The sequence below is a fragment of the Hemibagrus wyckioides genome, linkage group LG04 (assembly GCF_019097595.1).
Source record: "Hemibagrus wyckioides isolate EC202008001 linkage group LG04, SWU_Hwy_1.0, whole genome shotgun sequence".
NCBI lineage: Eukaryota > Metazoa > Chordata > Actinopteri > Siluriformes > Bagridae > Hemibagrus > Hemibagrus wyckioides.
This window is the reverse complement of record NC_080713.1, coordinates 5,355,720-5,373,371: the sequence shown is the minus strand read 5'-3', so window position 1 is coordinate 5,373,371 and position 17,652 is coordinate 5,355,720. Positions and strand designations below refer to the sequence as shown.

Below are 17,652 nucleotides of genomic sequence, written 5' to 3'. Positions count from 1 at the left end.
CTGAGCAACTGGAAGAAAGAAGAGATACCAACAGTCACATACTCAGGATCGGTGTCAGGTTGATACTAGCAAGAATTAGTGGATTCGATGTAGAGAAAAAAATTTACAAATCTAATTTGATCCGATTTGGAAAAGATTCATTTTTTGGGAAATGGAAATATTTACATATAAAAATAATATTTTTTGAGGATATTTTTTTTAATGCTACAGGATTCTTGTTAGCATGAAATTTTTAAGAACGATTTGTTAAATGTTTAGGATTTATATGGAATTATTTAACAAACAGCAAGGTCAAATGTCTGAAATAATTTCTCTTCAAGAGTTTCCTTCCAGTTTAAAATACTTTTATGAAAGTATCTGAGGCGTCCAGGCTAATACCAAGAGGAATTACGCTTGTTAGCATTCTTGAGTTCAGCTATGTGTTTTTGCTTTGTAGATTTAAAAGAAAAAGATATCTCAAGACTATTAAATATTGAAGTACTGAGAAAAGAAAAAAATATTTTTGTAGCATCGTCTGTTCTGCAATGAATACTAGAGGCATAATGGAAAGAATCATAGCTATTTTCATACTGTGCATCACCAGGAATCCTGCTGTGTTTGTTTTTGGGTAAGGCAAGCCTGATCATTTTAATAGAAGCATTATTAATGTGCTTATAATAGTCATGTCATGGTATCTCCACCTCAGGCTGTATGGAGAGTCTACGACAAAAATCCTGGCTAATAGTCACGTAACGTGGATTTGTCATCATGAAATCTGTGCAGTTTTGACATCATCTGCATCAACAGCCGTTTTCTCTCAATTCCTAATTGATTCGGCTAAATGACTCATTGATAGCAGCTTCTCCGGAGCAGCGAAGTAGAGCTGTCTTCTTCACGAACCAACATGCCATAGCATCTTTGTGCCTTCATGTGTGTCTGGGTCGGTCTCCTTGGAAATCTCAGATCTCACACATTTACACTACAGCGTACTCACAATGACACACATCCTCCCTTTCCCTCGCTCGTGCGGCGGCATACTCGCTCAGACATGCACGTATTCCAGCACACACCTTTCTCCGGGGGAGTCCCCGTACGTGTGTGTGTGTGTGTGTGTGTGTGTGTAGTCTGCAGAAACAGAAGGATGCCTTCTCCCATTGCCTTATTTGTCATTCAGGTAAATCCTGCCATGCATTTCATTTTCCTCGGCTGAAAACAGAGAGGCTGTTCGTCATGGCAGCCGAGTGCACCGTGCGCACCGTGCGCGCTCAGATCGCAACGGAGGAACGGAAATGACTGACAAAACAAATACACAGCACAAATCCCAAGCTTCACATTTTAACAAGCTCACACGCTATGTTTTGTTTTGTGCTTCAGAGCAAAAAACATTTCACGTTCATTAAATCTAAATTAAATAAATGGAAATTCAATTATGAAAAATTTCTTAGATATGAATTGGGTGTTTTTATGATGGAGGTGCCATTTATAATAATAATAATAATAATAATAATAATAATAATAATAATAATGTATTTATTTATTTATTTTTTTATTTTTTTTAACATTGTATCTATAAAGATAGATAGTAACAAGGTTAAGGTTTTATAATTTTTAGATTATTATTATTATTATCAAATACATAATGTGTGGTAAATTTGAATCCATTTACATTTCTGGCATTTGGCCTTACCTAGAGCAGCTTACATTTCATACAACATAGCAATTGAGGGTTAAGGGCCTTGCTCAGGGGCCCAACACTGGCAGCTTGGTTGACCTGATGGATTTAAACTCATACCCTTCCCATCAGGAGTCCAACACCTTCACCACTAAGCTACAACATCCCCATGATTCCATGAAGAAATTAAGGGCACTGATGTAATGATTTACCTCAAACCTGAACCTTGCACCTTCAGGGTTTGGGTGGGGGACGGGGGGGGACGGGGGGGGGGGGCGATTCCTGTTTCTGCCCTGTGTGTGTGTGTGTGTGTTGTGTGTGTGTGAAGTTTTGGCCCTTCTTCGAGGGTTTCCTCCAGATACTCCGGTTTCCTCCCCCAGTCCGTAGACATGCAGATCTCTAAATTGTCCACAGTGTGATCCTCTAGGATAGCCTCTAGGTTCTCTGCAACATTGTGTGGGCTAAGAGGTTCTCGAAAATGGATGAACAATAATAATAATAATAATAATAATAATAATAATAATAATAATAATAATAATAATTCCATTGTAACCTCCCCATCAGTTAGAATCACAATATTACTACAGATAAAAGAAACTATAAGAGAATTGGTCTTATTTTTATGATCTTCCGGAAAATCGGAAATTTAGACGATGTAGTTATGTGTTGGATTTATTTGTGGACTATTACCAATATTTCCTAAGAATTAAGAATTATTAATAATTAAGAAAAAAAGAAAAGAAATAAGGTGTGCTTATCAAGTGTTTTAATGTTTGCACACACTTTACCTAGATTTAAAATTAATTTTATCCTTCTCTCTCTCTCTCTCTCTCTCTCTCTTTCTTCCACTCTGTTTTCTCACCTTCTCCCACCTGCTCTCTCTCTCTCTCTCTCTCTCTCTTTCTTCCACTCTGTTTTCTCACCTTCTCCTACCTGGTCTCTCTCTCTCTCTCTCTCTCTTCCACTCCTTTTCTCACCTTCTCCTTCCTGCTCCACTTTCTAATTTCACATGTGGATCACAGGTTGCATTTTTTTCTTCTTCTTCTATCTCATTCCATCTGTCTTGTGGTACCACTTTCCCACCCCACTCTGTCACTGACCCGGTACCTCTCTCTATCTCTCTCCCTCTGTTCGTCTCTTCCTCCTATAACACATTATCCCATATCTCGCTTTGTTTCTCTTGTCTCTCATATCCTGTCCCCTCTCTCGATGACCCGGTGGATCAGCTCGGCTGAGAGGGATAGAGGCGCTTTTTTTTTTTCTTTCTTTCTCACAGCGCTCCCTCCATTTGCTGATTACATCACCTGCTCGGGGGAAAGATAATGGTCATGCACCGAGACAGGAGATGATACACAAACATACACATTTCTACATGCTCTACATTCTCCGTTCTTCTCACATGCTTTTTTGATTGATGTTAAAATCTACTCACAATACAGAGGCGAGCAAATAGCAAAAGGGGTTACATGAAATGACTCCACTCTTCTAGGAAGGCTTTGTACTAGGTGTTGGAGCGAGGCTGTGGAGGATTTGTGTTCATTCAGCTACAAGAGCATTAGTGAGATCAGGCTCTGATATCAGGTCAGGAGGTCTGAGGTTCAGTCTGTGTTTCAAATTTCATCCTTAAGGTGTTCAGTGGGGTTCAGGGCTCTGTGCAGGACACTCAAGCTCTTCTGCTCTACACGTACCATGTCTTCATGGAGCTCAGGGGCTTTATGCACAGGTGCATTGTCAAGCTGGAGCAGGTTTGTGCATATTAATTTCAGTGAAGGGAAATTGTACTGCTACAGCATATAAAGACATTCTGTACAGAACACACATGTGTGTCATGGTCAAGTGTCCATAAACTTTTTGTAGTGTAGTGTATTCTATATCTGTGGTGGAAGCTCAAGTTGCTGATAAAAAGATTGGGGTTTATGTTCCAGCACTGCCAAGCTGCAACCGTCGGGCCCTTGAGCAAGACCCTTAACCCTCTCTGTTCCAGAGCCACTGAATCATAATTGATCCTACGCTCTGACCCTGAATATTTTTTTTCATTTCATTTCATTGTCTGTACCGCTTATCTGATACATCCTCAGGTCACGGGGAGCCTGTGCCTATCTCAGGCGTCATCAGGCATCAAGGCAGGATACACCCTGGACGGAGTGCCAACCCATTGCAGGGCACACACACACTTACACAAGCACACACTACAGGCAATTTAGAGACTCCAATCAGCCTAGTGGCATGTCTTTGGACTGTAGGAGGAAAACGGAGCACCTGGAGGAAACCCACCAAGCACAGGGAGAACATGCAAACTCCACACACACAGTGAGCAGGAGCGAGACTCGAACCCAGGACTCTGGAGGTGTGAGGTGAACTTGATGTGTGAAGACATAATTTTGCTGTAATGTATGTGTGACAAAAATAAAGGTTTGTTCTATTGTCACATATACATTACTGCACAGTGAAGTTCTTTCTTCACATATCCCATCCTTGGAGGGTTGGGTTCAGAGCGCAGGGTCAGCCATGATGCATTGCCCCTTGGAGCAGAGAAGGTTAAGGGCCTTGCTCAGTGGCCCAGCTTGGCAGTGCTGGGGCGTGAACCTCAATCATCTGTTCAACAACCCAGAGCTTTAACCACGTGAGCTACCACTGCAAATTGAAGACCTTTGGTGTTGTGTACAGTATATATACACATTTGACTAGTATGATGTTTGAGCGTGATCAAGCTGCAGCACAAACACACACACACACACACACACTTTTTAGAAAAGCCACACCTGAGAGGCCTAATTCATACAGGCACATTACACTGTTACTGTCTAATCCAACACGGCATCGGCTCCATCTCTTCGCCTCCCCGACTTCCTCCTTTCCTTCCTCCCTTCTGTCTCGGCTAGTCTCTAATGTGACATGAGGCATTATTTAGAGGCAGATGGCACATCAGCACTTCTGAAGAGGATTCCACAAACAGACAACAGCCCAGCAAGCAAACAACTGACAAGAGCAAGAAAATGCATTATTCAATATTATAAAGGAGGGTGTGTGTGTGGGGGGGTGTTGTGTTCATAATTTATATTCATAAATGATCACATCAGTCACTAAGACATTCATATTCACAGAGAGAGTAAACACACACACACACACACACACTCTGCCCTCATTCAGTCAGGGTAGGGTAGAGTGACGGGGAGCGCCTTCCTGTCTGTACACCTCTTAATGACAGACGACCTTTCTAGGGGCCATTTCATCTCTCTCTCTCTCTCTCTCTCTCTCTCTCTCTCCTACATCCACTCCTCCATCTGTACCTCCACCTCACCTCACTAGTATCCATGATGCTGGAATGTGTTTCAGTGCTGATGGGTTGCCAGGGTGGTATATATATATATATATATATATATATATATATATACGTTTGTATGTGGTGTGTGTGTGTATTTGAGAGAGACTTATCATGTAGCTAGAAGCTCTCAGAAGGTGAAAACATGTCACAGATGTCCTCTGAAGGCTCTCAGAGAAACACGGCTGCGTCTCTGCGCTACTATCTGTGTGTCTCTGTGCTGGAGCGCTGAAATGTCAAAGAGTCTGTCCAGAGACGGAACATGACCAGATGCAGCTTGTGTGTGTGTGTGTGTGTGTGTGCGTGTGTGTGTGTGTGCGTGTGTGTGTGTGTGCGCGTGTGTTCTTTTTCCGCTTTGTAAATCCTGTACTTTCTACCTGCACTAGGGTCTAAAAGTCAGACTCCACTGCCAAGCTGAGTTTTTATTTCATTACTCTTATCAAATTCTTTTTCTCCATCTCTATTCTTCACTAATAAAAGTCAAGGCAGTGTTTTTCTTATTGACATTCAAGGCAGCGAACGTTTTCTTTTACCTCCAAGTGATTAAGGATCCCGACTAAATAATATAACCCAAGCACCTTCTTTAATTAAAATCATTTTCTATCTACTTCTCGGGTTGAAATTAAGCTACACTGAGATTAAGCTAGAGAAAAGACACTAAAAGGCTTTACATCAAGGAATTCATCCCTAACAAAGAGAATCACATATGATGTCCACTATAACACTTTACCTTGAAATATAATCGATAAAAATACTTCAAAGCCTTTGTTATTTTTGTATTAATGTGCGAATCCATTTAACATCAGCTTTTATTTGGTTATTTTCAGTGATACTGTGGTCCTAACTGATGAGGTAAAATCGAAAGAACCCAAACTGAATGAGATTTAATGTACATTATATTGCCAAAAGTTTTGGGACACCCCTCCAAATCACTAAATTTGGGTGTTGTTGTGTTTTTTTTTTTTAGAGGTTGGGCTTGGCCCCTGGCTCACAGTCTCCCCTCTAATTCATCCCAAAGTTGTTCTATCAGGTTCAGGTCAGGACTCTGTGCAAGTTCCTCCACACCAAACTCTCTCATCCATGTCTTTATGGACCTTGCTTTGTGCACTGGTGTGCAGTCATGTTGGAACAGGAAGGGGTCATCCCCAAACTGTTCCCATAAAGTTAGGAGCATGAAATTGTCCAAAATGTCTTGGTATGTTGAAGCATTAAGAGTTCCTTTCACTGGAACTGAGAGGCCGAGCCCAACCCCTGAAAAACAACACCTGAATTCAATGATTTGGAGGGGTGTCCCAAAACTTTTGGCAATATAGTGTATATATAAGTGTCTTTTCATTCCATAAGCATGGATGCTAGTCGACTACATTTCTGTTTTGCTAATTCTAGGCTTTAAAAAACTAAACATAAATAACTTCAAGTGTGTTCATTTCAACCCTGTTACTCAGTTAGGAGCAAAATGCAACCTGACAGCAAAAAATCCTTCTAAAATATCTGTTTTCAGCATTCGAAAATAATTTTCAGTGAGCGGTTGCTAAATTTCGCTAGTTTTTGTTTTTGCTAGTTTTTCTGTGAATATTCGGTTAGAAATCAATCAATATACTTAATTTTAGCTCTTTTCCTTATTAGCTCCATAAATTTTAACCTCACTTTTTCTGTTCCTTGTGCAAGTTGCTTTGTTATCATCAGACTCCGTGGTTTAACTTAACGCTAAGACCGTTCTTGACTTTCTCCACCATCTTGTTGCATCATCTTTGGCTTCAGCTATGACACCTTCACACATTTTGTGTCTCACATGAGTGTGAAAGCACTGCAGTATAATGAACCAGGCTGAGCTGAGGTAATCCCGAGGAAACGACAGGCTAACAAGGTGCTTTCGAACCGCTACCTCTGAAACCTCTGTTACACAATTCTCAAATGATCAGTATGAGCTAATTTTACATTCTACATCATGGCATGACTGCATAACCTGAAGAATTGTTTTGTTTTGTCTTTAAACATCATATATGCGTTAATATTAAACATATGGCAACCTCCATCTATCACTGATAACATACAACATACAACTAATAACAATTTTTTCACATCATTAAACACTTTCACATTATTAAAAGTGTAGCAAATGACAAAACAAATTAAAAATAAAATATAAAAGCACAAGTAAGCTTTCATGTGTAGTTTAGATTGTTAGAAAAATATTAAAACATAACACAATTATTATTATATTTTACTTAATACTGTAAAGCACTTTGAGTTATTCTAATACTATTATTATTATTATTATTATTATTATACTTTTTTTTTACTTTTCTTTCTTTCTTTTTTACTTTATATTTTAAAGAACATTTAAATGTATTAAAGGTGCTCTTCTTCTCCTTCTTCTTCTTCTTCTTCTTCTTCTTCTTCTTATTATTATATCCATGTAATGGACACAAAGACATTTGTATGCTGTTGTAAAGTAAATGAATCCACCATAGTAAGATCCCATGTGTTTAATTTCCCATTCTTTCTCTGTCTCTATTCTTTCTCTCTGCTTTTAATCTTTCCCTTCATCATTTCAGCTCTGCTGCTTGTCCTCTGAATAGAGACACCTCCATGCTTCCTTTGAGTCAGACGACATTGGCTTTTATAGAAAAAAAAAAGGAAAGCAAAGTGCGTGTAATATCCAGCATGAGGTCGTGTGCCTTTGGTATGGTTTGCACACACACACACACACACACACACATACATATATACACTGCTGTATTTATAGAACAATGTTCTTCCATGTCAGACTTCCAATGCATAATAAAACAGCGAACGGATCACTGCATACTTTGGGTGACCTCCATTAAGAAGCAATATTAGATGAAGAGAGGACAGACCTGATAGACACACACACACACACAGAGATAAAGAAACACACGTGATCATAAAGTCCCTGGTGACGCACAACGCTGCAGAGAGCACTGTGCGTTTCTTATCATTACATTGTCGTGTACGTGTGTGGAGCTATAGATTAGCATTACACGCAACTTCAAACCAAAACAAACAATATGTATAAAGATAATATAATTACAAATACCTGTACTATCAGGAGATACCTTTATTCAACAGGCAGGATGCACTTCAAACCTACAACTAGGCAACACTTCTAAACTCTTGACGTAAACACACAACCTTAATTATCATCTAAATATATAAATAACATTAACTTTAGCTGTCGCAATGCTAGTAGCTTCATTAGCTAGCTAGGTTGCTCTAGAAATCTACCAAAGTTGCTCCTTAGACATTATTCTTAGCACTGTACTTGTTTCTTAACACTACACACCACTAAACAGTACAGTGACAACAAGCTAGACATCTTGGCTAGCTCACACAGCTAGCTAATGGCTTATTAGTGCAGATTTCTCTAGGTTGGATGTTGAGCTGTAAAAGGCCGCGTGATGTCTCCACAGGGTTTGGCTCACCGAATTTGTAGATGATTATCACGCTGTTTCTTTTGAAGCATTTAAAAACTGAAGATACTGCACATGATTAACATCTTTCTCCACCGTGTCAGACTTTACTGCTAAGCATTCGGTACAGAAAAAAAAAAGGAGCTGACTTCTGTCAGCTTAATTTTGTAGTTAATTTTGCACTCAGCGTTTTAGACTACAGTTTTATTTTGAGGGGTTAAATGAGTACATGTACAATGGAACCTCGGCATACGAATTTAATTGGTTTTGGAGGCGAATTCTTAAGGGGAAAATTTGTATTACGAAATGAATTTTCCAATAAGAAATAATGTAAATGCAGATAATCTGTTCCAGCCGCCCAAAACTTATTACCAATATGACCAATTCGAAGCGTATGTAAACTGTATGGCTGCTTACAAAGAACTGACCCAAGCCAAGCATTCCATGTCAAGGCTCCTCACAGGAAGTCGTGCCACCAAGCTTGGGCTAAAAATAGAACAGACCACCCATGCAACCAATCTGTCAACAAAAAACTCATGTAGGTTTTGAACGCATGCCGAGACAGTGTTGGTATCGTGGGTTGACTCTTTCGAAACAGCTTTCGCTTGACTGAAAAATGATCGTAAAATTCAAAAACTCGCTTCGGTTGGCTTCGCTTGGCTTTCCACTGATGCAAACAAGTTTTGAACGGCTATGTTGTGCCTGGATGTACGGTGTTTGGTTCGTTCAGATGCCGAAAATGCTTCATATGTCGATGCAAAATTCTTAAGCTATAAATTTGTAAGGGAGTGTATTCATATCCACTGTTCCACTGTAGTTCGTTATTTTACGAGTCGTTATGTAATGTATATCATTTTATCCTAGCCCAAATCTAGCTACAAGGCTAACATAGCTGACATGAAATTCAAATCCTTTCCCTAAAAACATGCTCGAGTATATATATATATATATATATATATATATATATATATATATATATATATATATATATATATATATATATATATATATATATATATATATTCTAAACTGATTCAATTGCTAAGTCAAAAGTCAAGAAGCTTTTATTGTCAACTCTTTTTTTGTTAATATGGCATTGCTATAGGACAATAAGTTAATTTTTTTAATGTTTTATTTTGAGGATTAATACCATGGCGAAGTCAGGTTGTGTCACACAGGTCAATAAAGGCGGTTAACTGTAGCTTCAGTGCAAAAGATATGAACAGAAATACATTAAGGGAATGATTTCTAGCAGCATAGCATCCACTTTTGTTTTCTGGGCTACAAAAGTCCATCTCTCCCTCTTTATCAGGCTTACAGCTAGAAAGGAGAGAAGCAGACTCATCCTTTAGCTCAGACAGACGTGTCTGCCAAACATCTGCGACAGTCGAGAGCCAAGCGTGATGTGCAGAGAAATGAAGGGAATGGCTCGGACTGACGGCACATCCATTACGACTTATCAAGGCCCTTCCCCAGCACCAGGCCTGCTTGTGTGTGTAATCTCAGTTCCCAGGGTTTGTGACATCGGCCAATGTGGGGGGAACATCGAGATTGGAAGAACAAATGTCATTAGCGGCGAGCAGGGGCGTAATCTTCCCGAAGTGTCTACCGTCCTCTAGGGTTTTAAATCTCAACAAGAGCGAATGGTGTCAGGAACGTGGAGCTAAATATACCGCGAGCCGACAGGCAGCCGTAACAGTGGATACCCTGCTTACTTTGAAGAATTCCAATTACTGTCAGTGCTTCAAATGTGTGTAAAATGTGTGTCTGTGTGTGTCTGTATGTGTCTGTGTGCGCCTGTGCTAATCCATCCATAACGTAGCCCAAGCATCTCAGGCAGCTGTGTATGTAATTTACCCTGTAATTAGTGTTTATTCAGTGTAGCTTGATTTGTCCACAAAAAGCTGAAAGTTCTTCCAGAAAATAGAGGAGTGAATGTTTGGATTCAAATGTCAAATTAGTGTGTGTGTCTGTGTGTGTGTGTGTGTGTGTGTGTGTTTTAGAGCCTGTTTTTTACATTTAGGTCCCCACAAAGATTATGGCCTTGTGGGGACATTTGGCTGGTCCCCATGAGGAGTCTTTATTTTATTTATTTATTTATTTATTTATTTATTTATTTATTTATTTAACCTGCAGCTTTTCTTTAAAAGAACTACGAGTCAAAAGGTTTGTGTTGAGGTAGGTGTAATTTTAGTAGTAATTTTTTCTTCATCAATAATTATGTCATTGAAAGGTCCTCTGTAAGACAAAGTTGTGTGTGTGTGTGTTTTAAGGTCTTTTTTTAAATTTTGGTTCCCACAAATATTCCGATCTTCTGGGGACATTTGTCTAGCCCCCATGAGAAGAAATTTATTTATTTATTTGTTTGTTTTTCCTGCTAGTTACTAAGGTTAAGGTTAGGGTTAGATGTATTAATTTTGCTCCATCAATAATTGTCAGTGGAAGGTCCTCAGTAAGACATGCCTGTGTGTGTGTGTGTGTGTGTGTGTGTGTGTATGTGTTTTAGGGTCTGTTTACAAATCTTTGTCCCCACAAAGATTTCTATCTTATGGCTGGCCCCCATGAGGAGTTTATTTATTATTTATTTTTATTACAATTTATTTATTTTATTTATTTATTTTTATTTATTTATTTTCTCTATCTATCTATCTATCCATCCATCCATCCATCCATCTATTAAAAGACACTTAATGTTCCCTTTTAGTATTTTAGTTACTAAGGTTAGGGTTAGATGTATTCATTTTGTTCCATCGATAATTATGTCAGTATTTCTACTTTGTTGTCCTCAGTAAGACAAACCTGTGTGTGTGTGTGTGTGTCTGGAATTAGTTGGTTTTCAGCTTCCAAGACTGACTTTTTTACAGGCGGTTCTAAACTTAGCAGGGTAAATCACCTGTTCACAATGCTGACCTTCTCTCTCTAATCTATAGAGCAGTAAGAATATATCACCCCACTACACAATGCAGCCAATCTGGATTTAATTACCGACTGGCCCCAGAGGGCAATTTATAACATGCACACACACACACACACACACACAAGTACACAAACCATCGGGATGAAGGAGGGCATGCGTAGGCGGAAGGTTACAGAAAACTGGCTCGGTTTTGCATCCTCCCAGGAAATCTGCTTTGGGAATCCAGCTCCTCTAGGATCTGTCCCAAATTATAGAATTGCTGTCTAGATATTATTCGTACAATATTTACCCACATTCCCAAGTGGCATGTTGTTTTTGTCTTGCTAGATGATTATTTGTTTGGGCTAATATGAGCTGCTGGGTTTGATAGTCTGGGAAATCCCGTCGCTCTTGTTGAATTCTGTCGCCGAATAGGATTTTGGATTTGACCATTTGAGCGTTTTTTTACCAGTAGCATCTTGAGAAAATAAATAAATAAATAAATAAATAAATAAATAAATAATTGCCGAAAAATTCTTTCTAACCTCGTCCAGGTGACTGTATATGACTGTAGAAAGGACATTATTCATAATCACACTCTCTGGTGTTTATAATAATTTATAATCACACTCTCCGGTTTCCCTTAAATGAGGATGAGGTTCTCTTTTGAGTCTGGTTCCTCTCAAGGTTTCTTTCTCTTACCATCTAAGGGAGTTTTTCCTCATCACACTCGCCTCAGGCTTGCTCATTTGGGATAAATACAAATACATAAAAATATAAGTATAATATTAACTTGAACTTAACTCTAATGCCTTAAACGTTCAACTAAGATAAAGGTTCTTAAAAGGTTTGCAGAAGAAGCTTTAACATCTATGGATGTTTCCGTTGCACCAAAGGTTCTTTGTGGTACCTAAAAAAGGTTCTTTAGACTATAAACATGTTCTCTGTGGGGCTAAGAAAAAACTGGTTCATATAAGAACCATTTACTGAAAGGTTTTCTTAGGGAACCAAAAAATGGTTCTTCTGTGGCATTACTATGAATTGGTTCTTTTTGGCATATTTATTTTTTTAAAAAAGGAACCTTTTGGGGAGCCAAACTATTCTATTGATGTTAATGGTTCCTCAGAGAACCCTACACCCTGACAAAGAACTATTTAAGAACCTTTCATTTTAAGAGTGTTCATACGGTAGCTAAATGGGCACAAGGCTAATAAATTCAGTTTGGAATCCGATAGCAGTTTTCAAAATGGAATAAAATCCAAGTTTGTTGGTGTTTTAAAATACTAGACCTTTACTTATGGTTGAGGTTGATACGTATAACTCATATGAGCTTGTTGAACACCAGATGTAATATCTTCCACTCTCCTGGGAAGTGTTTTAGAATATGGCTAAAGGGGAACTTGGAATGCTATGACACACAAAGTCATTCTATATAACTTTGTTCCTTTAATGTTATGGCACCAGTTTGGAGAAGAACCATATACACTGTAGGTGTGATGATCAGGTGTCCATAAACCTTTGTGAATGCTTCAAGAACTATTCTTAATAGAAAATGAATTTCCCAACGGTTTTCCAAAATTTCCCAAGGGTTTTCCCAGACCACTACATATATCTGATCGGCTACTACAACAGACTTGACCATTTGACCTCAGCACTGTGTCTCTGGGTCAAGAAGAAAAGACCTGGTGCTGAATTTGACCCACTGGGCAAATTGAGTGCCTGACATCGCCTTGGTGTCATGGGTCAGCAGTGGAAAAGATGATGTGGTATTTGATTGGATAAACAGCGATGTGAACCTCACTGAGTCAACAAGAGCTAGAGATTGTAAAAACTGAAGTTAAATATAAAGAGTGTCCTTGGGGCAACAAGGAAGTCCAGTGGGGTCCTTATGCTGAAGCCATTTACAAGTTTGGTTATTGCAAAATGGCTCTGAAGGAATTAATGACGAGCTTGATCCATTTGAATCAATGATGTGGGTCAACAAGAGAAGATCGTACATTAGATTTGGAAAGCCAATCCCAAAGCTTGACTACATCATCACAAGCTAGTCAACAAATGAATAAATAATTTAACTTCACCATATGACATCACCATACCTGAGGTCAACACAAGGAAGTTATGATACACAATACAGTTATGATACATTTGATAACTAGAATTTTCTGGAAGCATTGGCCCTGATCCAGGTATACCTCTGTTTATAAACTCCAGATGTGTGGCTAGACACCTGTGTCCAATCTTTCACTCTGATTACTTCCAGAACACCTTGATGACTTTAAGGTTGCATGATAGGGAAGCCATTTCCATTCCAGACATGACTGCATCACTTCTCACCGAGTTCCTTGTGTTGTCTTGTTGGAATGTAAAGTGGCCCCAGTGGCACTCTGTGGCATGGCGGAGGTATGGATTGGTAACCATTCCTGTTTAGGATTCCTGGCACTTATGATGATGATGACCAACCTAATAATGACCTTTACTGTATAGTGAAAAAAATTGTAAATAAATAACATAATAAATAACAAGAAATAATCAAATAATAAATAACAAGAAATCTTCTAAAAATCCTTTAATATTCCAGGTGCTGTGGTTCCCAAAAATATAAAAAAAATAAAATAAATAAATAAATAAATAAATAAAATAACAGAAAATTGACAAATTTGTAAATAAAAAAAATCCATTTTTTAAAATTAAAATTCTAGCTTTAATTTTACATGAGATCTTGTGTATTTTTTTTTAAAAACATATAACAACAGCTATTTCCTGGTGTGGAAGAAATAAAATTTAAGTAATCATCCTTAAAAGTGCAGAAAATGTAATCAATATTTAATGTAATTCTAAAACGATTTTAGTTTTGGAAAACTAAATAAAATGTCTAAAAGTCCCTAGAGAGACATATCAACTTCCTTTGGTATATTACATGAATTTGCTTCTCCAGTTTGACCCCTAAACACTTTCCACTTCTGTTTCTCCAAGTCTTCACTCACTACAGCCAGTTCTTCAGGCAGGCTTTGTTTTTTTTCCGACATCCTGCCCATCAACCCTGCATTTCCTAAGCTTTTTGGACATGGTAGCTAATGAGACTGGCACCTGGCATGTACTTTTAAGCTCTAGTGTCGGTTGAGGACAGATTTAACAGAGATTACCAAAGCTGGACAGTTTAATGTGTTTGTCCTCTTCAAGAGTGGTACTTTTTGACCTCCCACTTTTCTTTGGAGCTAGTGCTGAACGATTTTCATGATTAATTCGGGTAATTCGGAAAAGTAGTGCAATCGAGATGTTTAGATACATCATTGTATTTTTAGATTAAAAATTTGAAGGAACAATAAAGCCTTATAAAACTGATGAATGTCTCCTGTAGCTTGCATCGCTCCCAAACACTACGCATTTAGATTAAAAAACAAAAAAACAAAACAAGATCGAGACAGGCAACAAAGGCAGGTGGAAACATTAGGTCAGAGGTATGGAACTGCTACAGATGAAAAGGTTTCCATAAAATATGCCACACAAATAAAAAAATAAAAAATAAAAATCTACGAATGGTAATGTTCCAATATTCCAGGTGCTCCAAAATAAAATAAAATAAAATAAAATAAAATAAAATTACAAAATTTTTTAAATTAATTTATATATATATATATATATATATATATATATATATATATATATATATATATATATATAAATTAATTTAAAACATTTTGTAATTTTATTTTATTTATTTATTTATTTATTTATTTTAATTTTTTTTTTTATATAATATATATATATATATATATATATATATATATATATATATATATATATATATATATATATTAGCTTTTTGACATATAACAATGGCTATTTCCTGGTGTGAAAGCAATAAAAATTAAATAATCAGCCTTAAAAGAACAGAAGAGTGCTGTAATTACTTGAGTTTTATTATATAAACTCATGGAAAAAATGATATTGTATATTTAATCCATATTTATTGTAATTAGAAAATTACAAACATTATGAACAAAATTATAAACAAATATTGTATGAATATTTATAAATGAGTTATTAATTATTTATTATATCAATATCCCACCAACAAAGTGTAAACCTGAAACCTTTTCTGAAATATAAACCATCTTATGGAATTTTCCAGGTAAAAGCATTAAAGGTCCTCACAGAAAGACCAACTGAAGAATCCTTTAAGAGGCTACTCCATGTGACCTTTTCGTCTTTTCTATTTTTTATTCATTCAGTCTTCATTAAGACTAAAGACTTATCCTGGATGGTGTTGGGCACAAGTCAATTATACACATATATTGCTTACATATAAGTTTTGGGACGTTTGTCTTTACATGCACATGAATGTAATATGGAGTTGTCCTGCCTTTTGCAGCCATAACAGCTTCAACTCTTCTGGGAAGGCTTTCCACAAGGTTTAGGAGTGTGTTAATGGGAATTTTTGACCATTCCTCTAGAAGCACATTTGTGAGGTCAGACACTGATGTTGAAGGAGAAGGCCTGGTTTGCAGTCTCCACTCTAAATCATCCCAAAGGTGTTCTATCAGGTTGAGGTCAGGACTCTGTGCAGGACAGTCAAGTTCCTCCACACCAAACTCTTTATGGACCTTGCTTTGTGCACTGGTGTGCAGTCATGTTGGAACAGGAAGGGGTCATCCCCAAACTGTTCCCACAAAGTTGCGAGCATGAAATTGTCCAAAATAACTTAGTGTACTGAAGCATTAAGAGTTCCTTTCACTGGAACTAAGAGCCCGAGCCCAACCCCTGAAAAACAACACCTGGATTCAATGATATGGAGGGGTGTCCCAAAACATCTGCCAATATAGTGTACCTTGATTATGGACAAATGGACAAATCAGAGACAACATCAACTCACTTTGCACTTTACCTAGTCAGAGGGAACATTAATCGCTTGTGTTTTCAGAAAAAAACGTGCCAAACCATTACTTTCTTGAAATCTTATGAGAGCGTGATCTTGTCATTTCCATTGTAATGAGTTGTACTTAACGCTAATCCATTAGCAAGCCTGTTTAACTGCATCCTTTTCTCTCTCTTACACTGTTGACAATTGCACAGATAATTATATTTACCGAGCCTGAGAAGTTGATGAAAGCTTTACTAAGGAAGCTCGAAATGACTTGTGTGATCTCTAAGAATTACAAATATAATTAGCTCTGATGATTTGTGCAGGAAAGGAATGAAGGTATAATGGAGGAATAACTGCATAACTGCAATCTCAAAAGTGGGAGTGCTTTGTGTTGAGTTTGATATTAGTATGCTTTTCATTAATATGCAGTTGTGTGGTTATGGATCGATTGGGTAGAATGCTGATAGCTAGTTAGGTTTATATTACAGCTAGCTAGGCTAAGCATAGCTAATCTACAGTACTTTTGCTCTGTTAACTGCCCTGTTATCAGTTTGTGAATTATGTATAAGCTTTAAAGTTCTCACAAGCACAACAATATAAAAGCATTGCTTTATTAAAGCTGTTAGTGTTTGCATAGATCGCACAAACAACATTATTTTATTAAAAATACTACACTTTTTTGTTCATATTTAGTAGTCCAGAGAATGTACCCAGTGGTAAATATACTGTTATTAAATATAATGTATTTATAATGTAAATATAATATAATGTTATTAAATCCTAGAATTCTTCAGCCAAAAACAAAAAAAATCTTCTGCAAGGTGACTCCAAACTTTCCAGAGTTGCAGTTTAACATCTTCTCTCTCTTCTTGTCTTTCCGTCCCACGGTTGTTCCATCCTCCGCTGCCGTCCCCTCTGTCCTGTCCAGGTTCTACTGGGATCTCACTATGTTGTTGCTGATGGTGGGAAACTTGATCATCATCCCCGTTGGCATCACCTTCTTCAAGGACGAGCACACTCCTCCGTGGATCGTCTTCAACGTCGTCTCGGACACCTTCTTCCTCATGGACCTGGTGCTCAACTTTCGCACGGGCATCGTCAAGGAGGACAACACGGAGATTATACTGGACCCGCAGCAGATAAAGATTAAATATCTGCGCTCGTGGTTCGTGGTGGACTTCATCTCCTCAATTCCGGTGGACTACATCTTCCTTATTGTAGAGACGCGGATCGATTCGGATTTCTACAAGACGGCACGCGCGCTCAGGATTGTCCGTTTCACAAAGATACTCAGTCTGTTGCGTCTGCTGAGGCTGTCCAGACTCATACGCTACATTCATCAGTGGGAAGAGGTATGACATTTTAACTACTTAATGCCATAAAAGGTAGAGGATCAAGCTTGAGCATTATGAAGATATAGAACTTAGATCTAAATACAGAATATCAGAAACATCACATAGGGAAAAAAGGAAAAACAAAAAACGA

The 17,652-nt window shown here is 37.8% G+C and overlaps 1 protein-coding gene across 1 annotated transcript in view; it reads left to right on the top strand.

Annotated features, from left to right (window-relative positions):
- LOC131352047 (potassium/sodium hyperpolarization-activated cyclic nucleotide-gated channel 4-like) overlaps positions 1-17,652 on the top strand; it is a 55,635-nt gene that overhangs the window by 18,108 nt on the left and 19,875 nt on the right. Inside the window, exon 3 of the mRNA XM_058387885.1 lies at positions 17,096-17,519. Coding sequence (XP_058243868.1) covers positions 17,096-17,519 — 424 coding nt within the window. The remainder of the gene's footprint in view (positions 1-17,095; positions 17,520-17,652) is intronic.